Below are 24516 nucleotides of genomic sequence, written 5' to 3'. Positions count from 1 at the left end.
ATATTTTAATTTGTGAGCAGTATGGTGCTACTTTTCTCTGTATGGGAGAAATCTAAAGCAACAAGTAGCAACTTTCTCTTCTTCCATTTTTAAAAAAATAAATTAAATCTACATAGAAAGAAGCTAGGTCATTGGTCTTCTAGGTCATTGAATATCTTTTATCATAAAGAAATAAGCGTTCTTATTATCTTTGTGCTTTTCCAAGGAAATTATTGATAACTCTTGATAAACTAGAGCTTATATATATCTTTCTCAGGCTACAGTCTTCAAACTTAAAACTAAAGTGAAATTTTCAGAAACATTCAGCCCCAATATGAATTTAAACAATTTAATCTCGCTGAATGGCATTTTCTTCCACTACACAGTGAAGAGGATCAGAGAAATTTGGAAGACCCATTTAGTGTTTTGTTTCCCTAGAATGAAAAACTTTTAGCACAGCCCTGCGTATCGGTTTAGTCTTCACACTATAGATGATGGGGTTCAGTGTGGGAGGAATCAGCAGGTAGGTGTTAGCAATCAGAGTATGGACATAGGCTGGGGCTCGCTTCCCAAATCTGTGGACAAAGGACAGACTGATCAGTGGAATATAGAATATAGCCACAGCTCCAACATGAGAGGTACATGTGCTGAAGGTCTTCTTCCTCTCTTCTGGAGAGGCAATGCTAAGGACAGTCTTCATGATCAAACCATAGGAAAGAAGGATGAAGATTGAGTCCAGACCAACAGTAGAGATCATAGCAGTCAACCCAACTGCACTATTGATCCTGGTATCTGTGCATGAGAGCTTCATTACATCAGGGTGGAAGCAGTAGGAGTGGTGGAGCACGTGGCTGTGGCAGAAGGACAGTCGTTTAAGAAGTGTTACCATTGGTGTCAGCATTAGTGTCCCCCTGATGACAATCGCCACCCCAATCTGGGCTATTCTGGAGGCTGTTAAAATGGAGGCATACCTAAGAGGATTAGAGATGGCCACAAAACGGTCAAAGGCCATGGCCAACAGCACTGAGGATTCCATGACGGTGAAGAGTTTGATAAAAAACATCTGTGACAAGCAGGCATTAAAGCTGATCTCCCTGGCATTGAACCAGAATATCCCCAACATGGTGACCAGAGTGGATATGGACAAGCCGAGGTCAGTGGTGGACAGCATGGAGAGAAAATAATACATGGGTTTGTGGAGGCTGGGCTGATTGACAATGGCAAAGAGAATCAGGCTGTTTCCTGAGAGGGCAGTTATATAGAGAAAGCAGAAGGGAATGGAGATCCAGGTGTGGAAGGCTTCCAGCCCAGGAACACCAGTTAGCAAGAAAATGATGGAAGAAGATGTGGTATTGTGGAAAGTTGACATAATGAACTCAGCCTGAAGAATTTGAAGCTGAGAATCCTGAAATTATAAACTGCTTTTATTTATTGAATAGTCAACCTGAAATTAATTCTTTTACCAGGTAAACATTTATAAAAGACACTATCCATACTACATAAGGAGCTCATATAGATTAATTTAAACACACCCAAACACACCCACATACACATACAAATTAAAACCACATCAAATACAATAGCAAAAACCAGATATTAATAATTTACATGAGGATACCGAATTTATACACAAACAGTGGAACACTGTTCCATCTTGTCGATGTTCACAAATTGATAAATTATAGAGAGAGGATTTGAACCCACTATTTCATTATTTCAGGTGGTAAACTGTGCATAAATATTTGTTGAAATGTGTTCAAAGTTTGAATGAAATTTTAGAGGAACAGGAAACAAGTGTTGATGATATAATAACAATGATTCTGATATAGTAAGTGAATTATTTTAGCTTCTGAAGGTCAAAAAAAGAAACTCTCTTTCATCAACTAGATGACTTTTTTCAATCAGATTAACATCTGCTTTCTTATTAAGTAGCTAATGTTTATGGAGCCCCTACTATCTGTTAGTAGTTTTGATAATGTCCTGCATAAATAAGCACTGTATTTGCAATCTCAAAACTTGAACAGTGCATGAGTAATTTCATACCACAGTAAAATTATGATCAATTAAAGCAATTTTAGAATTCTGCTTATCACAATAATCAAGGCCATCCAGTCTCCAAACCTTCATAGGTTCAACTTCTGAAATGTCCCTTGATTGCCCATCCTTACTCTCCAGTTTCTTAACACTATTTACATATCATTTTCACTAGTTTTTGTAGTCACTACAGCAATATCCTCATAAGTAATTTCCTAGCTCTGAGTTTTAAGTGCTTTCAAACTTTCACCATATTGAATGCCAGTGTGATCATTCTAAAATACATCTTCATGCCACTCCTCATACAGAGTTCATCACTGCCTTCAACAAGTCAAAACTGTTTATCACAGTAAGCTCCTCCTAAAAGCCATTTTTACTGCTTCCCACTTTATCCCCACCCCCAGACACCTTCTGATATTGTCTACATGGGCTTTTCTCAATTCGTCAGACTTCCTAATATGGCACGTTCTTTCATACCATTGTGCCTTACACAACTCATGTGGTTTTCTCTTCTTGAATGAGGCTAAACTCTATTTGGTTCATTGAATCATTCATAAATTCGAAGAGTATTATTTATTTTAAGAACAGTTTTGTGGCATCATTTCCTTCAAATCAAGCCAGAAGAAATTACTTCTTCCTATGAATTCACATCTTTGTATATTTACATATGTAGAACATGGTCTTTCTATTGTGTCAGCTAGATTGTATACAAATAATGCCTCTTCAACTGGATTAAACTACCAGCAGGCTGAAACATTGCTTATTCATTATCTTCACAACACCTTGCATTATATCATCAGTATGGGCAGACAACTACGTTTGTTGACATAATTAAATCTGAGAATCTAAACTGAACAAAGATTCTGGCCATATCTCAAAAACTCAACAGACTCCAGTTTTGTCTATTTGAATCATCCTTTGTTGCCTGAAACGATTCATGTGGCTATTATTCTAAGAATCTCACTGAGCTCACCCTCACTCAAACAAACTGTGTATTTTATATAGTACCTATAGGTTTTACATTTTGTCTTTTGTTTTGGTTTGTTGGAAAACTGCCATTGCATTGTAGGATAAATGCTTGTCCCACTACCCACCTCTCCATTTGTTGATGGTAAGTCTCCACTCATCTGAAGTTAATACTCTGTCCCACTATAAGAGCATGCTTCAGATTTTCTGCCGGGGTACCTTAATTTATCTCTCTTCTCTGATTTACAGTGAATATGGTTACAGCATCAGAAAAACCTAGGTTTAAAAGCTGAATCTGCCACCAACTAGCTAGAGAGCTCCAAATAAACACTTTACATCAGAATCTTCTTCAGTGAAATTGTTAGCTTACAATCGCATTAATTTGTAAGGATAAAATGAGGCAACATTTATAAAGCATTTAATATGTTGACCAGTCATGGAGGCATTAAAAATGGTAAGTGAGATTAAGGATGGTGCTAGTGGTAAAGACAGCTGTTCTTAGGCAACTGTTTTGAAAGGTGGCACAACTAACCTGAAACCGCACATCAAACCAGTTTCGCATCAGCATGTTAACAGCATGCTCTAAGCAACAATGCCAGTGACCTACAGACCAACTAAATCCCACCAGCTAGAAGAGAATGCCATTTATAACACAGATTTCAGGAAACAAACTTTCTACAGCTTCCTTCAGGCCCCTATGACAACTCTTAGCGGTGAATAAAATCTTTGTCATTGCTCAGGAAACCAGTGTATGTAAAGCATGATGTGTTCCCTGATTGTAAGTAGATTTACTTACGAAGTACGGAAGTGTATTCTTTCCAGAAGTTGGAGAGGTATTACACGCAGGGATAGAAAGCATATTATATAAAAGGAACCATGACTCAGGCTGCCTGGAGTCTCTCACTCAGAAAACTCCTAGGGAGTTGTCTGTGGCCCCAGAGTCTGAAGATTCCCAGGGGCTCATTCTACCTTATAATTTCCTGTTCCTTGTTTTTCATGGTACTTTCCTTTGTACTTCGCATGCAGTGACTGGGTTATATTGTCTGGAATTATGTCCTGATAAATTTTATTAAAAGTGCATTTTAAAGTGCAAATTCCCAAACATAAAGACCTGCTATATTCATGAGCTAGTGAATTCCTCACGCCCACACTACTGCTATGCATGGCTGAAAAATGTATCTTCCTCCATCACCTTGGTGCCTATTATCCATTTTTTAGAAACCAGTCTATTTCTGTAAAAAAAATAATAATAACCCTGTTCATTTATTCTTTCATCAAATACTTTAAATGTCTACCACATTCAAAGTTTTAGTACTGGTAATATAGATAATAATTGAACAGAGTTCCCTTCCCTCCAGGGCTCCCAATCTAATGGGGAAGCAGACATAAAACTCACTGATTACAACAGGGCATATTTACACTTGAGAGTGAAGAATAACATGTATTTCACCTGCAGGAAGGCCAGTTCTGAATCTTTCTGGGAGACAAGGGAGAACAGAGCAGAGAAAGAACAGGGATCCACTAATAACATATTCAGCACACCTGGAATACTGCTTGCACATGGGGGAGCGAGTAGCAAGAGAATGTGAAAGGAAGGCAGGATACACATTCTGGAAAATCTTTTAGGCCAGGCTAAGGCATTTGAATGCAAGGAACATATTTGAAATTGTTCAGCATGGCATTTTATCTTTCCTCTCCAAGATAAACACACCTCTCATTGTAGAGATCCTCACAGAGCAACTGAGAAAATCAGACACCTTATTTGAAGCTCAATGTGTAATGGGGTTCCCTGCTTGGATGTCAATATTAATTTGAATTGTAAGAGTGTCAAATTTTCCCTTTAAGTCACAGCATTTCAGTTTTAAAAAATGTCAGTTTAGTAAACACTCCCCCACAGAAGCTGCAAGGGTTCCTACAGTCTCAGCAGGGCAGTCCATCTACCCCTCCAAATTCTACTCAGGCTGACTAGACTATTATTCAGCTTTGGCTCAGGCAGTCTTGAGCAAACATGTTTCAGAAGGTCTATAAATGAAAGAAAAATGGTAAAAATGTATGGATTTCTGTATTGGACAATGTTGAATTCACAGTGCAGCATAGCTTGTAGGAAAAGTGAAAAGTATATCCTGTGAGATTAAAAGAAAAAAGTTTAGGCAATTTTCTGTTAATAAAATCTATTTATAAAGAACAAAAAGAATGTATTTTAAAATGTAATTTATTGTACATAAAACTATATTAAGCAACATTATCTGACAATTATCACAATTATCAGGGGTCTTTTTCGAAGCTCTTCCTGAATGAAATTCAACTAACTTATTTTCTCTCTTATTGCTTAGATTTGAATGTATATTACATCTCCTCTGTTAAAGCGTAAATTTCCAGAGCTATGAAAATATTTTTATTCATTAGATTAAATGCTTCCTAGGTTGATTAATTTTCCATTAGTTCGGGCCATTCCTGGGAAAAAGACAGAACATCATCGATGATGCGTCTACTATATGAGCAATGCTTCACACAGTGTAGATATTTTGATAAGAAAGAAGTGCTTAAAATATAGTTTCAACTTAGATGTGCTTAGTTAAATTGTAAACACCTTAGAATGGATAATATGTTCATTGTTCACAATTGATGCCCCAACTGTGTAAGAGGAATACATATATACAAGTCATGTTCAAATAAATTTAATTCATTAAGCACATATTAAATCTCTATTATAAATAAGACACAGTTCTTGGGTCTGTTCCAGATATATCAATCCTCAAACCACAAGGACTGTTTTCAAAAAGCTTCAAGTCAGTAGAGGAAGAGTTGGGGCTATGTTAATATAAGACCACACAGTTCTATGAGATCTCTCTGAGACAGAAAAATGAGTGGGAATTTGATGGAGGAGACCAGGGAAGTTTTCATAGAGTAGAGAATTTATTAATGGCAACTGGAAGGATGAAAAATGGATAGGCAGAAAAAAAAGAGAGGAGGATAGTTTATTCAAAGAGCCAAATCATCGAAAAGCAGTGTACTCATGGCACTTTCAAAGTGGATATTATCCTAGATCCAAGAAGAGGGTTACTCTAGCATTCATGGTAATTGTGTTAAAAAGCAAATTCGTGGGCGGGCCACAATGGCTCAGCAGGTAAGAGTGCTTGCCTGCCATGCCCGAGGACCCAGGTTAGATTCCTGGTGCCTGCCCATGTAAAAAAAAAAAAAAAAAAGCAAATTCGTGGGCTCCATCTCAAAAGTTTCTGATTACCTCTGGATTGGAGTTGAACAGTCTGCATCTTAAACAAAAACCTCAATTGGTTCTGAGGTGCTGGTAATGGGCCACACTGAGAAGACTGTTGGGTTCCTCTGAGCCCATGTGCCATATTAGAAATGCAGCCAGTGTGCAGAGTGGGTGGAGTGAGGCCAGATTCTGGAAGTTCATGGGGATTGAGATTCTATGGAAGACGAACAAAAAGTTGTTGGATTTTTTATTTGGGGCATGGTGGTTGTTAAAAGGAAATTATTCCATGATTGGACAAGTAAAAAAGAAATTCTCATTATTAAACACTCATAAATGCTAGAAAGTGTAAATAAAATATAAACAAACCAATACGCAACTATCAAGAGATAACAACTTTTAACATTTTGAAATGTCTGTCTATATCTTTTTACACAGACACACATACAGTAAGTACCTGTTTACTAATCTATATTTTCACGTAATAAAGCATTTAGATCTATAGATTTATAATGGTATTCAAAGTGGTACATGATTTTTCATATTTTCTTTAACTAATACCCTAAAGTAATCCCTTAAGCTTTTTCCAAATTTCCACTGTGTGATTGTGTTGAAAAATCAGTACACATCTTTATACTTTTGCCCATTTTCCCTCCTTGGGACATATACTTAGAAGATGAATTAATAGGTTAGAGGTTGCTCAAAATTAAAATATTAATATATTTACCAAAACAGCCTGAAGGACTTTTTTAACACTTGAGAAAGTACTTTTTCATTCATATTGCTTCCTATTCTCATACTTACTTGTGTTTTTCACCCATAAATCATCCATTGTGTGAAATAATAAATAGTCATTATCAGTAAACAAAGAATTACTGAAATCTATACTTTTCTGACTGATCAATATTTTATCATAAACACCTGACATAGCCACATACTCTAGAGAAGGTGGAAGCGTCTGGATGACATCGCTTGCCTCTCCGTGAAGATGTATTAACTGTGGTCCTACTCTGTGCCAACTACAAAAATCAGTGATAGAATCAGAGGTACATGCAGTATATACACAGGGGACACACAGTGCTGCCCTCATAGTGCCCAGCATCTAGAACTGTGGACATAGTAAAAGGATCACTAGAATAGTGATATATAAACAGGTTTCTTCGAGGTATAGTGGTAACTCACACTCGTGAATGATGAAGCATGGCTCAGGGAAGACTTTGTAAAGAGGGGTGCTCTGAAATTTTCCTAAATTAGCTTAGAAAGGAATACTCTGAGCATGGCCTTGCGAATTTGCTTGGTCTTCACACTGTAGATGATGGGATTCATTACAGGAGGGATGAGCAGATAAACATTCGCAATGAGAGTGTGCACATAGGCAGGGGCATGCTGCCCAAATCTATGCACCAGAGACAAGCTGATCATGGGGATGTAGAAGACGGCAACAGCACTTATGTGTGAGATGCAGGTACTGAAGGCCTTCTTCCGCTCCTCTGGGGAGGCAATGCTGAGCACGGAGCGGGTAATCAGAACATAGGAGAGGAGGATCAAGACAGAATCCATGCCGGCAGTGGATATGACGATGGCCAGCCCAAAGGCACTGTTGATTTTTGTATCTGTGCATGAAAGCTTCATCACATCAGGGTGGAAGCAATAAGAATGGTGGAGCACATGACTGCGACAGAAGGACAGATGCTTAAGGAGCAAGAGTAGAGGCACCAGAGCTATGGTTCCCCTAATAACAATTGCTAAACCCACTTTGATGATCCGTGAATTGGTTAAGATGGTGGCATATCTTAGTGGGTTACAGATGGCAATGAAGCGGTCAAAGGCCATGGCCAGGAGCACGGAGGACTCCATGAACGTGAAGCCATGGATAAAGAACATTTGTCCAAGGCAGGCATCAAAGCTGATTTCCCGAGCATTGAACCAGAAAATACCTAGCACAGTGACCAGCGTGGATAGACACAGACCCAAGTCGGTGAAGGATAGCATGGAGAGGAAGTAGTACATGGGTTCATGGAGGCTGCCCTCAGTGATGATGACAAATAGGATCATGCCATTCCCAGAGAGGGCAATGGCATAGAGACAACAGAAAGGAATGGAGATCCAGGCATGAGAGGTTTCAAGACCAGGGATGCCAGTAAGGAAGAACACTGCAGGGTGGAAAATGCTCAGGTTGAAGGATGACATGATGAGTGAAGAAAGCAGATTTCCTTGGGCAAAAGGATCACATCTTATAACAAAAGAAAAAAAAAATGTTTCCTCTCTCTGCAACCTATCATACAATTTAGGGTCACTATCAAACCGTAAATTATTGTTTTCTTAGATGTGGAATTGATCTTGGGTGAACTAGGGAAAGAGACAGAGTGCTGAACTGTATGAAGAAATCTGGGTTCTAGCAAGAATTTCACTGTATTATATTTAGGCCCATTATGTACATACTTATTTTACAGATATATGTATATTATAGATAGATAGATAGATAGATAGATAGATAGATAGATAGATAGGTAGATAGATAGATAGATAGATAGATAGATAGATAGATAGATAGATAATCAGATCATCTTTTGATGTTTTTCAACTCTGTGAGGTGCATATATATGGGCAAATAAGAAAATATAGATAATATTAACTACTTTCATAGAAAAATATTTCCAATTGAATAAATGCCCAATTTCCGTTGATAGAACTAAATAATGAGAAACAAATTTCTGCAGAGACCCACAGAAGGTGAGAGTAGAATTAGGGTTTGTTTTACACAGATAGTACCTACAAACTTGATTATGTCTAAGGAAAATGCTGCCTTAGAAAGTTGATCTGGGAGAAAAAAGGCATTCATTGGAGGCTGATAAATAATAATTGGGGCAGAATTTCCTGAGTGAATTCCTGGATTTCTCTTTTTTGCACAGGGTATTGAAAATGGATCTTTATGGGGATGCTTTGTCAGAAACTCCCACTAAAACAAGCTCCAGCTCAACTCGACTGGTCGATAATGACTGTCAACCATTCCCTCTGTGTGGGGATATGAGCTATAAATGTGCACTCACCTAGATCAATAAATCTGTACAATCTAAGAAATTCCTCTATATTCATTCTTGTCCTGGGATTTCTGTCACCATATTTTCATCTACAGAAAAAGTGCTGGGTTTTTAATATATTTGGTCCTCATTCATCCACTCATACATGCACGCATTCAACAAATATCTAAGTAAAAGTGTCAGGATGTACAATGGGCTGATACCCCAACAAGGTCTGCACATGACTCTGGGAAAGAATATATTTGAGGACAGATTAATTTGGTGATGCTCATTTCAGTTCCAGGATGAACAGCTTGGGGCTGGGGCTTGAGAGAGAATAATTGGTTACAGGGGGCAGGATCAAGAAGTCATTTCTATTTGAGGAGAGGAAAAATGAAAAACATTCAATTCAGAACACATCTTTTAGGACTAAAAAACTTATGGGCTGGAAAATTGAATTGAGAAGCACTAAGAACAAAGCAAAATTAGTAGGCTTTGCAGTTAGCCCTTGGACCTCAACTGAAAAACACTCTTGTGTTTTCACCTGGAACTTCACATGCAAGAATTGGGACACATATATGCCTCTGTACCCGTAAGGGTTTCAGTGACTTCTTACCCAGCTAATAAGGTTTAAGAGTCCTCAAGCTGATGGCTGTGGTAGAAGTTACAGGAGTAATTGCAAATACGTATGAGAAATAAATTTAGGGAAGAAGAGGTCTGAATACAGATCACTGGTAAGCAGCAGTATTTAAGGAAAAGAAAGATTAAAAGCCTTCTAATAATGGTGGTTGGGGTGTATGGGAACTCTGTACTTTCTGCATGAATTTGCAGTAAACCTACAAAGTCTCTAATAAAATGTATGTATGTATATATATATATGCATTTTAATGCACACACACACACACACACACATATATATATATGATATATATATATATATATATGTTTGACATATATATATGTTTGATATATATATCAAAAACTGTCTGATGAGACTGCAAAAGCCCCAAGGAAATTGCAAGGCCCTCGCCCAATGTTTTCAGTCCTGTGTTGTCAGAGCCAGGAACTATGCCTAGCTCAACAACAGGTAAATGTATTTGTTAAATGAATCAATGAATTGTCTCTCAAAATAATGATAGATTCTAGATTCTTAAAAACCAGGCATATATCATTATTCTTGTTATTAGCCCCCTCAAATTAGACATAAAATTCATGTAACCACATTGGCATATTTTAAAATAGGAGGAAAAATAAGTTTTCTTATTAATTGGGCATTCCTTCTTCTGACTAGAGCTTTGCTCAGATTTAGAACTGCTGATAAAAACAAATTTTCCAGATAAGGGGAAGAGCTTTTAAGAATCACACTCTCTTTATTTTAAAGCTGAGGAAGCAGGCTCTCAATTTAGTGTTCATTTTAGGATAGCACAAAAGTGTGATCCTAATGGATTATTGAACTGTTCACATTAGACTTTCTCCCTAGTAACAAAGCAATACTTTATCAGATATATCCTATGTGCCAAATATTTATTTAGCTTTATCTTTTTACTTAGTCCCTCACATGGGCATCCCTCTTTAATTCTAACAACCAAAAATAAATGTAGTAGAACTCTTCCAACACAGGGAACTGTATTAACAAAGTTTAGGAGCAAGACAGCCTTCACTATTTTTTCTCTTTTCTTTTAATTCTAGATTCTTAAACCGTGTTTCCTTGCACTAAAACTGATAAACAAATATTAAAGAAATACTCTTGGCATGTTGAATTTCAATGTTTCCTTCACCACTGAGGATTCCTACTATACATATATCTCAAACACTCTTCCCACATCTTATTTGGAGAGGATTTGTTTATTATATTGACGCAACATATGGATTTGTTCACTATACAATACCGAGTTTATAGTCAGAAATTTCCTCCCTTAGCTGTTCTACTTTGGTCGTTAACCTATTTTGAAGATTATGTAGTGCCTGGTATATTTAGAAAAGCCTGTAATTCACTAAAACACTAACTTCATGCACAGAAGAGTTCTTGGGTCTAGAAAGGGAAGTCATTTGATCCTGACACCTCAAGGGTCATCCCAGACAGCAGAGACTCCATTAAAGCACTCGGAGGAGAGATGGCAAAGAAGGGAAAGAAAGAGAAAGAAAGAGACCGAGAAAGTATCTCAACCTCACTAACTTACAGGCAAAAAGGTTCTTCTGTCCTAAAGCTGGGAACAGCTGACTCCTGCCCTGTGAAGTTGTCTCCAAAGAATTTCTCTTAGCTTAAAGACACGTAGGGAAAAAGCCTAAGAATAGGAAAGCTATCAGATTTGAGAAAGACAGCTTTTATAAGAAGCCCAGGAGCTGCCTGGTGACAGCCATGTATCCAGCAGAAAAACAAATTCCTAAGGGAGAGCTCTGAACAGTTATGTCCTGCTAACCCTTTGTGCCCCAAACCTCAAAGTTTGCAGGGCAATTTATTTTCAGTCTAACTTCAGCCTTACTTCCCTAGAGGAGAAGCCTGGAAATGGATAACAATTTCAATTTCTCAGTCAATAGTAATTTGACTCCTAAATGGCTGTGGAACAAAGCTTTGCACAGAATGAGAGTAAAGGGAGAAGCTGTGTTCATGGCTCATCTGTGAGTTTGCTCACCCAGTCATTTGCCAGTCTCATACAATCATAAGGTAAAGAACTCAGGTAGGGAAGGGGTTGCTGAGCAGCTACATTCACTGAAGCTAATGCAGTAGTTCATCTGGCTTAGAGTGAAGGCCTTCCCTGGGTATTCTGAATATCTTGAGAGCTGAGCTGATCTGTGTATACAAATAGCAAATGACCACCACTTAGAAAGCAGAAACTAAATAAAGATAGCAACATTTTGAGTCTCTGTGAGTCTGTCATCAGGCAAGAGGTGCTAGCCTGCCTAGCTGCCTGGCCTAAGGCTGCTACCAGTGTATGTACCATTGTTGTGAAGACATCAGTCATGCTTGACAGAGAACCTCTGTTAAAACTGGGGACACCATAAGTGGCTTTCATACTTTGCTCATCAGTACAGTCTGACAATTAGTAATCAATTGAGAAGTTTGGTAACTTCAAGGACATTAGCTAATTAACATGCTTATTGACAAGAAGCTGTGCCGAGAGAACATTGCCTTCTAAGGCCTACCATACGGATGAAGAGAACGACGTAACTTTTTAATTCCATGAGAGTTGCTGCAGAGAAGAGATTTTAATGCCCTGTTTAAAGAATTTTTCTTTTCTTCTCATGTCACAAGATTCTAGATCCTTGGGAAAGTCTGGGAAGATTCATGTTTTTACAGAACTTCATCAAAAACCTGGGAAAATATGCTCTCTTTAACAGATATCTCCTGAACTAATAAAAACATAATCTTCCCCCAGAAAGCATTTCACCAGACAGAGAAGAAATTTTCACAGCTCTGGGTGTTTGCCAAGAAATGTATGAGTGGGGAAAAAAACGTACAATTCAGACATAAGCTTCCAAGACTCAGAAGCAAAAAGAGATGCTCAGGCTGTACCATCTATTCCGGGATATAAATCTGAGAACCTTGCTGGATAAGCTAAGGATCCCAATGTGAAGAGCACTAATCCAAGATGAGGGGTGCAGGAGATGGTGCAAAGTTACCACTGCAGGCTCTTTTTCAGCCAACACCAAAGAATTGAAACTGTTCATTGGCCCAGGCCTAACAATCTAGAGCTGTACACAGAGCATAATACCATTCTTACTGTCCCAGAATTTAAATAGTTTGAATACCTTCCCTTCATCCACCTGTCCGTTAAGAGTCAACATAGCATTGTTTAAACTCAAGGAAATTGGAGCCAAACAGACTATGTCCAAAGATCAGCCCTGTCACTGACCTTCGGCTAAGTAACTATCCCACTCCAATCCTTCATTTTATCAGGAAGATTCACAAATTTATAGAGTAATAAATAATATAACCCAATATTAACCCATGGAAAGATCTTAGCACGGTATATGTCACACTCATTAAAAATGTTATTACTCACTGTTATTGATCTTATTGTTCTTGTATTTGCTATGCGTTAGTATTTGGAATTTAATGCATTACATTAAGTGTCCAGTATGTGTTAGATACTATGCTCCATGGACTGAGATGAATTGATGTAGTCTCTGTCCTCAAGGAGCTCATACTTTGGACTATATTATGACACATCTCATCTGGACATTGCCCTGCTTACAATGCTTTGATTTCCCAGTGCCCTCAGGAATCTGGCCCTGCTACTTCTCTGCCTTCGTCCTTGGAAATACGGTCTCTCACAATATGTGTTTAAGTCATACTGAGCTCATTTTCAATTCCCTGAACACAGCTGCTTCTGTTCACATCTGAGCTTTCTCTCATTCTGTTCTCCAAGGTAATACAAAGCTGCTTATTGGGTCCCAAACTCTACCTCAAAGGGAATTTCAAACCAGATTTTATTTTTATATTGATATGAAATTATATCTGTAGAAAAATTAAAAGCAGCTTTTTTTCCCTACACTTTTTCATTTCAAAACTATAAGTAAATTCGTGGAAGTTGAATCTTATTTGTGTTTTGATTCCTCTGCCTTATAGTAGCCTAATGTGCTCAACCTCACCCTGGGGTAAAAAAAAAACAGCAGTTGTGCACTGTGACTAGAGTGTTCCCTCAACATTTTATCCTCTCCTTACCTTACCTTATACCACCGGTCCTCATCCCTAACTCCCCTGGGGAAATACTCTCATTTCCTCAGATCTAATGGTAGCAACCATATTTCATTAGCAAAGGAGGATGGAATTAATTGTCTTTGTCTTATATTGAAGTTGAAGTGACTGAGGGATTTTGAGTTGGAGATTTCCTTCAAGAGTGAAGAATTTCATTCATCTTTTATTTCCTCCAAGTACAGAGCCCAAATTGCTGCCAGTTATTTTTCAAAATTACAGATTCATTATGCCTTCTAGTTTAATTTCTTTCCTGATGTTTAAAATGTATTAGCTTACATTTCTGTAGGTCAGAAGTCTGACTCAAGACCCAATGGGCTAAATCAAGTTATCAGTGAGAAGGCAATCCTTTCTAGAGGCTTCTAGGGGAGAATAAATTCCTTTGTCTTTCAGCTTCTAGAGACTCACCACTATCTTCTCCCTTCCACTATTTCAAAGTCAAAAACAGCAGATCAAGTCCTTCACATATCCCATATCTAAGGTTCTCCACATTTAAAGATTCATGTGATTAGATTGTATCCACCTAGATAATCCAAAATCATCTTCCCATCTCAAAGTCTTTAACCTCAATGCCATTTGCTAAGTCCCTTTTGCTAAGTAATATAACAAATTCACAGGCTCCAGGGATTAGGATATGGGCATCTTTTTTGGAGGCCTTTATGACACTTAACATAAGCCCTTGGCATATTATCTTGGACATAAAATGCACAATAAAGCCATTATTGTTGTTGCTTTATAAGAGTAAATGTTTCAGGCCAAGACTTTTGCAATAGTGAAGTAGACCCTGATGGATGGAAGGAGGTAAGGATGGAAAGAGAAAGAATGGCTAGGAAACTACTAAAATTATCCAGATGAGAGATAATTGTGACTTACATAGGGGTAGCATTTTTTACCGTGACAATGAGTAACAAATTCTGGTTAAAATTCCAGAGAGGTTGGAATGATTTGCCAATGCATTAGATATAGTATCTAAGAGAGAGAAATCAAGGATGCTTCCATGTCTCATATGTCCAAGACTCATGTAGAAATGGTGGGAAGATCTGATGCTGTAAAGAGTCCATAAGGTCAGAGAAGTTGGACTGTCCATAGCAATCTGTGAGTGTTAGTTACTGAAGATTAAAGAGGGCAATAAGCATCTCACACGAGATGACATCAGGTGCCAAATCCATCAAACACCTATCCCAATTACTTGGTACACTATAAGACCTTCAAAATTATGCTCAAGTGGGGAGTAACCCAAATCATTGTGAATCATTTTCTGTCACTCGATAGGTTGGGATTTCAAAACAGAAATTAGCCTGAGTTACTACTAAGTAAGGAGACCATTTTCTGAACATCTATGTTGTTTGTAGACTGAGATTTTTTACCCACTATCTTTTTCTGAGTACTTGGTTTGTACCTCTAAGATAAACTTATCATTGATTGCCATGTAATTATTGGTTAACCTGTCTGTCTTCCACATTATATTAGGAGACCTTGGGCAGTAATGAATGTGTTTTATTCATTTTTTATCTCCAGGACTTAGCATGATATTTGGAATGTAGGTGACTATTATGAAATATTTGCTGGATATATGTGTGGATAAATAAATGAATTATTTTCCTAGCTGAAAGAAAGAGGCTGCTAGGTACACAGGCTAATGAAACAGTACTGCTCTAAATAATGATAAATACTAAAGAGATATGGGGGAGAGTGACACAGACATAATAGGAAATACTTATCAGCAATTTGGTATAATACTTCAACTTGAAAAAATCCCCTTTGAAATGATTGCTAATGGGTAGAAGGTTTGTTTGGCTTTGTGTGTGAAGAAAATTTTCTAATTTTAGATTGTGGTGACAGTTGCAAAACTTTGTGAATTTACTCAAAATCATTGAATTGTATACTTTCAAGGAGAAAATTTTATGGTAAATGAATTATGTCTCATAGAAAACCCTTTAAAATAAAGCCCTTCATGTAACTAATAAAGTATCAGTGGCAGAGAGAGTTCAAATAGAGTCAAGAGGTTACTCTGGGGGTTGCTCTTACGCAAGCTTCAGTTAGACCTTGCTACCTATCATAACCTGCCAGCCCCCAACCAGGACTATTCCAGCCAATCCTAAAGAACACCTAAAGCAATATATAAGATTCCACAAGGGTTCCAGGTGCTAGAATAACTTTCCAGAAACCTACAACCTCCAGATGGGTCCCTGGTGCAGATAAATCCTAAAACTTAGCCCAGCCTCTCCAGAATATCAGATAGTTCCATCTCCCTACCCCATATTAATGACGGACCCTTCCAATATCAAAAATTTAGAGTTGCCATTGCCCAAACACCCCTAAAGAGAGGGATGGAAAGATCAAAGGTGATGGTGGGATTATATAGGACTTAACAAATGAATATGAATGCTGAATCATTAATCTGATATCCCTTTTAGTCTCCAGTATTTTAGAGCAGCTAGAAGTAAAAACCTAAAATTGTGAAATTATAACCCATGTCACACTCTGAAATTTGTTCTACAACTAATTGTGGTGCTGTGCTTTGAAATTTATAGCTTTTTTGTATATATGTTATTTTTCACAAAAAAAAAGAAGGAAAAAAGTTGATTGTGATGATAAAAAAATATTTAAACCCTTTAGCCTCCTAAATTCTGGAGCAGCTAGAAGGAAAAATATGAGACAATTGTATCGTACCCCATGACAAACTCTGGGATCTGTCCTGTAACCACTTGTTGAAGAGTGCATTGAAAACTATTGCTTTTTTATGCCTTTGCTTTGTATATGTTATACTATACAATAAAAAAGTTTAAAAATATAAAAATTAAATAAAGCCCTTCAACAAAATTAAATTAGGGTACAAGGACAAAAATTTTATCAGCCTACAAGGCACATGGCTGCAAAAAAGTAATTGCATAATGGAACAGATATAAAAAGACTCTATGAGGCGGAAAAAGTCTTCTGGGAACCTCCACACCCTAGAGACACAGTGAGTTAGCACCATGACCAGGAATTGGTCTCCAGCAATGGGCCTGTCTCCAATCAAGCTGGAATAAATCTCCTTATAAGCTTGGCCCTCCCCTGGAATTCAATGCCTCCTCAGTCTTCACAGCCAGCCTGAGAGGGACAGGCAGAACTGCTGTATGAATTCTGTAAGTAAATTTCTTTTGTTCAACGAAGACACTAGATTCCTGGATGAGTTGAACTATTTTATCAATAGGGAAGAATTTACTCACAATGTGCAGAATTAGATTAGACAGTGTCATAGTATGCTACGGAAGATGGTGGAATTTTTTCTTCCCAGAAAATCTGTAGAGAATGGGCATTTTGTTCTGCTAGCGGAGATTAGATAGCCTGTGGTTCCTAAGTCAAATATTTGAATTGGTATGCTAATATGTTTATTGTGGGCAGTGGTTTGGTACCTAAAAAGCAGATGTTGTCAGTGACTGAAAGCTTCATTTCTAAGCTCAGAGACTCTCACTGAAAATGAACAATTACCGATTTTGAACACACATTACAGCCAGGCAATATTTTAGCCACAGTGCACATTCTATTCTGCAGATGAGAAAGTTGGAGCAAAGGAAGTTTGAATTACTGTAGGTTTTAGTGAAACAATCATTTTTGAGAGCATGTGCATTAGTATGAAAAAGATCTGGGTTTAGCATCTTGGCTCTGACATTCAGTAGTTGTGTACAATCTGAAATATTTCTTAACCTCTTGGATACACAGTTCCTTTATCAGAATATAATTTATATGTATCTATATAATATATATATATATATTATATATACAAATTGTCACCTGCTGTAGTAAAAATTAAAATGCAAAATGCTTATAGGGGTTTAACACAGGAATACTGATAAAGCAAGTGACCAATGCATAATAGCTATTTTTACAATTAATATTTATTACTTGTAGTTTTTGTACATGTCTCAAAATTAATTAGTGGTTGATTAAGGATCTGAACCCAGATCTGTCATGCACTTACAGACATGCCATTGAAAATCTTTTGGAGAATATAGGTGGAACCATCTGATCTAATTCAGCAACTGAAAATATACCCACAAGCTAAATCTCATAGCAGGCCAATGAAAGAGAAGATCACTGTGGTCTGAGTGGACAGAAAAATTAATTGAAAGACTATGTATTTCACACCAGAGACAATGAATGTTGTGTCTGGATAGAAGAGGGTGGATGGAATAAATATGAGTGTAATAATAACGCAAAAGAGTGACTTGGAGAAATTTTAGTGCCTCCCTCTAACAACATCCACTAATCTTCCTTTATTCTCTGATAATGAACAATTCAGTTTTTCAAGGTAAGAAAAGTACACTGAAATACAGCTTCAAGTGCCCACTTCTACTGAGATTCTTTTTTACTTAACCTTCAAATGTTGACCTTCTGGGACTCCAGTGTTTGATATTTCAGAAGGGGAGTCAATGAAAACAAATGAATATCCATACATAGGGAATGAGGGAGAGGGAGGAGAGTGGAGGGAGGTATTTCTAATTAGATTAATTGCTAGAATTTGATGTCATTTACTAAGAAATGAAGGAGGAAGGACCAAGTTTGTCATGGAATGAGTTCTGTTTGGTTCAAACTGAGTTGAGGTGCCCAAGGAATTATGGATGGAAAAGTCCCTCAGGAGTAAAGTATTATTCATCTTTATTCCATTGCTTCAAGCACAGAATTCTGATCTTTTCTCCACACTGCTGCCAGTTATTTTACCAAGTTATTGCTTACCACATTTCACTCTTCTTCTATGATTCATTACTGCCTTCAATATCAGCCCAGTCTCTTGCAACAGCTTTAAGGATTCTGCTAAAATTTTGAAATATGGAATTCATGAGAAGTCCTCATTAGACTACATATTTACTTTTAAAGTGATATTTAAAACTATGGGAATAATGAAGAAATCCCAAGGATGGTAGATAGGAAAGAAAGGGATAAGAAAGAGTCATATAGAACACCATGATTTAAGAGGCAGAGAACAAAAACATCATTAAACAGTAAGAAAAAAAAAACACAGAGAAATTATCTTTGAAGGGTGCACATTTCAAGGAGGAAGGAGGAACTTTGAAGAAGAAGTGGTCAACATGGCCAAAATTTGAGATGAGGAAAAGAAAACCACTTGAAAATATATTTTGGCCTGGGCATTTAGAAAAACATTGCTAACAGTAGGTGGGTAAGTTTTTCTGAGAGTCACAGAGAGAATCCAGATTGTTACTGAAAATGAAGGAATAACAAACCAAAGCGGACTGTTTCTCAAAAGATTTTTTTCTTTTGTTTTGTTTTGTTTTCATTATAAGAAGAGACAGCCGGAAATTGTGGGAAAAACAGTGTTTATACATTTTAGCCCTCATTACCTAAGCACAGCAGCCAATTATGACAGATACTCAGTATATCTTGGATGACCTGAATGAGTTGCAAATATCTATGTAAAAGTGTGGAAGCTTTCATTATTACATTGGTGAAACCCTTAACCTGTAAACTGCAGAAGGGGAACCAACGGAACTAAGCAAGGTATAAAGACAGAAAGCAATCATGTTGGAGTAAACTTAGAAAAGGTGGGAAATCATCTGCTTACTTTTTCATAAAATATTTAGAAATGCCTCTTTAAATTCCTTGTCCTTTCCATGCAATTCAAGATGTTCCTGGCCTTGCCAGGTCACTTGGCTTTATCTCCCACCACACATAACCTTACAATTAAGACTCTGGCATTCTAATTTTCTTGAGGGTGCCCAACAAAATATATTATTTTATTATTCCATGTCTTTGAGCAGGTTGTTTATACCAAAAACACATTTTTCCCATTTTTTCATCCGTGTGAACCCATCAAAACTTGACACAGTTATAGTTCATCTACATTTTAAAGAGTGTTTGAAATTGACTAACTTTGGCACACACACTCACAGACAATACACATACACACCCATGAAATCTGTCATTTTTTGTACTATTTCTCTGCTAGGCACATTCTGTCTTTGCATAGGCCATACCTCACTGTTTGCATTTCTTTATGTCCAATTCCTTTGGTGGCCTGTTATTTTACTTGCTTCATATGCTTGGTGGCTGACACAATGCCTGGCACACTGTGTGCTCCCACTATATGTTTGCTGTTGAATTGAACTCAGTGTTTATGATTGAAGATAAATATCATAGGAGCAGTTCTTGGCTATTTAAAGGAAAAAAGACTCTTCTACCTGAGAGTCCAATAAGGGTGAAGGGAGGGTACAAGAAGAATTTTCAATAATGAAAGGAGGGAATTTGAGGGAGTTTTCTTCTACTAGACTTAGCACAATTCAGATTCAAACTAGACTCCATCTATTATTTTCAGATCTTTCAGAAAAGAAGGGAAGGAAAGAACTGTCAAGAAGTATTAAAAAAGGTAATGAATAGTTGTATGAATTAATGAAATAATGTAAGGGGAGCCATGAAGAGGTTAGGATGAAAAAGATAATAGTTTACTGCTTTTTAAGTGATTCCATATAAAACTGCCTCAGTTCTCAATGATCAAAAATTAAACCCCAATCATTGTATATGAAATAAAACATCATCATAATAGAATTAATTGGCACAGATGATGGTCCTCTGCACTTTCATTTTTTTACACATCAGTGTACACTGGCCATTGAAGTTATTTAGGAATAGCGCTGTTCTTTCTACAGTCCTTTCTTACTAATTTAATTATGAACTTTATAAGGTGTTATTTCTCTTTTCCCTTAACTTCTAACATGCACAAAGTAAGTGCTCAGTAAATGTCTCTGAAAGCATAAGTTAAAATAAGAAGGAAGAAATATTATAAGCTCATTCTGGCTCAATATTTTTATACTGACACTCTAAATGTCTTGGGAATTCTGACTTATCCAAATTCAACTAATCTTTCAAGCACTGTCTTTCTAGAAAATCTTCTCCACATTCCCCAAACTTACATGTTGCCTCCTTTCTGCTAACTCTTATTTCCATTATAAGGTTTGATAATACGTTTCTGTTTTAATTTCCATGGTGCCCTGAAGACACACTCATTACTCTAAACTTTAGCATCTAAAGTTACAGTTATCTATTCTTAGTTCATTTTTCTATGGTCAGAGGAGGAAAAGGCATGCAGAATCAACATAGTTGCCAGCAAGGGACCCCAGGGATGAACAATTCTGGGTTGAGTCATATACAAAAAAAATACATAAATAAATAAAAGGTAGCTACTACAACTTAACAATTTTCTTATCAATTTAAATAAGCCATTTTAAATACATATGCCTTAATCTTTGGTTAGTTTTCTGCTGAATGAAATTATTTGTGGTTGGATTTATGCACAAATATAGTGTTTTTTAATTTCAGACACTCATCTTGGAATCTGTACTTTCAATCCAGCATGCCAACTTTCCAGAATACCACATCTTCTTCCATCATTTTCTTGCTAACTGGTGTTCCTGGGCTGGAAGCCTTCCACACCTGGATCTCCATTCCCTTCTGCTTTCTCTATATAACTGCCCTCTCAGGAAACAGCCTGATTCTCTTTGCCATTGTCAATCAGCCCAGCCTCCACAAACCCATGTATTATTTTCTCTCCATGCTGTCCACCACTGACCTCGGCTTGTCCATATCCACTCTGGTCACCATGTTGGGGATATTCTGGTTCAATGCCAGGGAGATCAGCTTTAATGCCTGCTTGTCACAGATGTTCTTTATCCAGCTCTTCACTGTCATGGAATCCTCAGTGCTGTTGGCCATGGCCTTTGACCGTTTTGTGGCCATCTCTAATCCTCTTAGGTATGCCTCCATTTTAACAGCCTCCAGAATAGCCCAGATTGGGGTGGTGACTGTCATCAGGGGGACACTAATGCTGACACCAGTAGTAACACTTCTTAAACGACTGTCTTTCTGCCACAGCCACGTGCTCCACCACTCTTACTGCTTCCACCCTGATGTAATGAAGCTCTCATGCACAGATACCAGGATCAATAGTGCAGTTGGGTTGACTGCTATGATCTCTACTGTTGGTCTGGACTCAATCTTCATCCTTCTTTCCTATGGTTTGATCATGAAGACTGTCCTTAGCATTGCATCTCCAGAAGAGAGGAAGAAGACCTTCAGCACATGTACCTCTCATGTTGGAGCTGTGGCTATATTCTATATTCCACTGATCAGTCTGTCCTTTGTCCACAGATTTGGGAAACGAGCCCCAGCCTATGTCCATACTCTGATTGCTAACACCTACCTGCTGATTCCTCCCACACTGAACCCCATCATCTATAGTGTGAAGACTAAACCGATACGCAGGGCTGTGCTAAAAATTCTTCATTCCAAAAACATATAGAATCAGAATCGCAGAGCATGTGAACTCTTCAAGATGTTCTACAGCTTATGTTATCAATTAAAATAATAAACATAAATGAAAATTTTCATTTATGAAATTTAAATGAAAAAAATCAGAATTCACTGAAGCTAAATGTGCAATAATCTAAAGTTACAGCTGGAATATATCTAGAACATCAGCTAATTCCTCTCCTTTATTTTACAGATCAGGAATCAGAGACATAGAAGTTTGGGGGGAAGACAGGATGATATTCTAAAACCTTAGAAGTATAATTTCCCCTCCTCATACTGCCTTCTATCCCTGCTAAGAGCTTTTCTCTTCTCACCTCATCTACTTCACAGCAGTTAGAAGGACCCACTACGAAAAAGTCACTTTTTGTGAAAAACAGGTAGTATTTTCTAAACATAATAGTAATTTTAATTAATAACAATTTTTCCTTTAATCAGTCATGCCTTTAAGTGTTTTTACATGTATTAACATGTTATTAACAAATTTTATATTAAAAGCATAATAAATTAGTTACTTCTATTGCCCGTGAGAAAATTGAAGCAAAGAAATGTTAAATATCTTGCATAAAGAACAAGTAAATGGTAGAGTTATATTTCACCATAGTTCACATCGATGCAAACTGACTCCAGGGATCACATCCTTGAACTTTTATATATGCAAATAATTATATACCTGTCAGGAAATTACCTTTCTATTCTATGGAGCAGCCCATGTAATTTGTACAGGGAGACATAAGAATCAAACCTTGATAGATAGATAGATAGATAGATAGATAGATAGATAGATAGATAGATAGATAGATAGATGATAGATAGATGGATAGATGGATAGATGATAGATGATAGATAGGTAGATAATAGATAGATAAACCTCTTTCCTCCAGAAATTTTCGACCAAATAAGCAAGGAAACCCCAAAACAAAATTTCAAACCTCACGTATGTGTTTCTACCCACTCCTTTTTCCCAACTCAAGCAAATTCCAGAATTCCCCTTTGCCCTCCATTAACTTTCTACCCTAGCAGAAACTGAAAAGTGAGTGTGAATTACAAATTAATTTTAATTTGTATAAATTACTTAAAAATTATGAAATCTCTGGCATGTGTTTCATTTTCTTAATCTAGCAATTAAACTCTTTTTTTCCACCCTGGGTATATCTATTGATTCTCAATTTTTTTAAAGCAGAAATTTCAATAAACACAGGTATTACACAATAAATGTGGGGCTATAGGCTGGTATCAAATCCAGAAAGACAACAAAACTAATCATCCCCATCTACAGGGAATGTATCAAAGCACTGCAGTACTGCCTATTTAACAATAAGAATGATGTTAAAATTCTTAGCATGTTGACATCAATCTTTTTCAGTCTCAATTACTTGTTAGTCTTTATCTCCCCAAACCTTATGTGTTGGAATGCTATAGGGCTTTGTTGTTAGAGGTCTCTTTTCCTTCGTTATATTTCTGTCTTCAATGATGTCATCTGGCTTCATGGCTTATAATGCCATCTGTATGTGAACAAATCCCATATTATCTATAGGCTAGATTCGTATTCAACTGTCTCTGCATCAGCATCTCCATTTGAAAGTCTAATAATCATCTCAGGTTTATCATGTCCAACCCCTATTCTAATATTCTTTTCAAAGAAAAACATGCTCACACAGTCTTCCCTAATTCAGAAACTCTAACTTTCAAATTGCTGAGATTAAAAACATTTTTCCCTTTCATGGACCATGCACCCTGCACTCCCCCCAAAAAAAACCATTTATCCCTGAATCCTATCTTTCTCTCTCATCCCACATCCAACTTATCAGCAAATCCTGATAACTCCTCTTTCAGATATTCCAGATATTGTTTGAAATCTGGAATCCAATCACGTCTTACCACCTCTACTACTACCACCGTGGTCCAAGCGGCCATCATCTTGGACCTAAACTATTGTAATAGTCTCCTGGTTTGTCTTCTTTCTCCTGACAGCCTTTTTTCCCCACAGCAGTTATCGTGATTATTTTAAAACACAAAGCAATCATGTCACTTTTTATATTCAGCATACTCCATTGGTTTCTTGTTTGACCCAGAAAAAAATCCCACAGTCATTATAGTAAAAAGATCTATAGGATTTGACTTGCTTCCACCATCCCAAATTCATCTCCAACTATTCTTCCCTTCATTCATTCCACTACACGCACAATTGCCTTGAGCTCACTCAGCATGATTTAACACCAGAGGCTTCACACTTACTGTTCCTCTACCTGGAAGACTCTTCCACCAGACACCTACATGGCTCATCCCCTCACTTCATTCAGGTC

At 37.3% G+C, this 24516-nt stretch overlaps 3 protein-coding genes across 3 annotated transcripts; 1 reads left to right on the top strand and 2 right to left on the bottom strand.

Annotated features, from left to right (window-relative positions):
• Positions 1-397: 397 nt before the first annotated feature.
• Positions 398-1348, bottom strand: LOC143643498 (olfactory receptor OR51C1-like). Its single transcript, XM_077112120.1, has one exon. The coding sequence runs from the start codon at positions 1346-1348 to the stop codon at positions 398-400; it is 951 nt and encodes a 316-aa protein (XP_076968235.1).
• A 6090-nt stretch (positions 1349-7438) lies between these two features.
• On the bottom strand, positions 7439-8383 carry LOC143643497 (olfactory receptor OR51C1-like). Its single transcript, XM_077112119.1, has one exon. It carries the CDS (start codon positions 8381-8383, stop codon positions 7439-7441), a length of 945 nt encoding a protein of 314 aa, XP_076968234.1.
• A 12874-nt stretch (positions 8384-21257) lies between these two features.
• On the top strand, positions 21258-22212 carry LOC143643496 (olfactory receptor OR51C1-like). Its single transcript, XM_077112118.1, has one exon. The coding sequence runs from the start codon at positions 21258-21260 to the stop codon at positions 22200-22202; it is 945 nt and encodes a 314-aa protein (XP_076968233.1). The 3' UTR covers positions 22203-22212.
• The last annotated feature ends 2304 nt before the right edge of the window (positions 22213-24516 follow it).

This window comes from Tamandua tetradactyla, chromosome 8 (assembly GCF_023851605.1).
Source record: "Tamandua tetradactyla isolate mTamTet1 chromosome 8, mTamTet1.pri, whole genome shotgun sequence".
In the NCBI taxonomy this organism is placed as follows: Eukaryota; Metazoa; Chordata; class Mammalia; order Pilosa; family Myrmecophagidae; genus Tamandua; species Tamandua tetradactyla.
This window is presented reverse-complemented; position numbering and strand designations above follow the sequence as displayed.

Excerpts from the sequence above, each read along its gene's own strand:
- LOC143643498 (XM_077112120.1), bottom strand. The coding sequence starts at position 1,348 with ATGTCAACTTTCCACAATACCACATCTTCTTCCATCATTTTCTTGCTA.
- LOC143643497 (XM_077112119.1), bottom strand. The coding sequence starts at position 8,383 with ATGTCATCCTTCAACCTGAGCATTTTCCACCCTGCAGTGTTCTTCCTT.
- LOC143643496 (XM_077112118.1), top strand. The coding sequence starts at position 21,258 with ATGCCAACTTTCCAGAATACCACATCTTCTTCCATCATTTTCTTGCTA.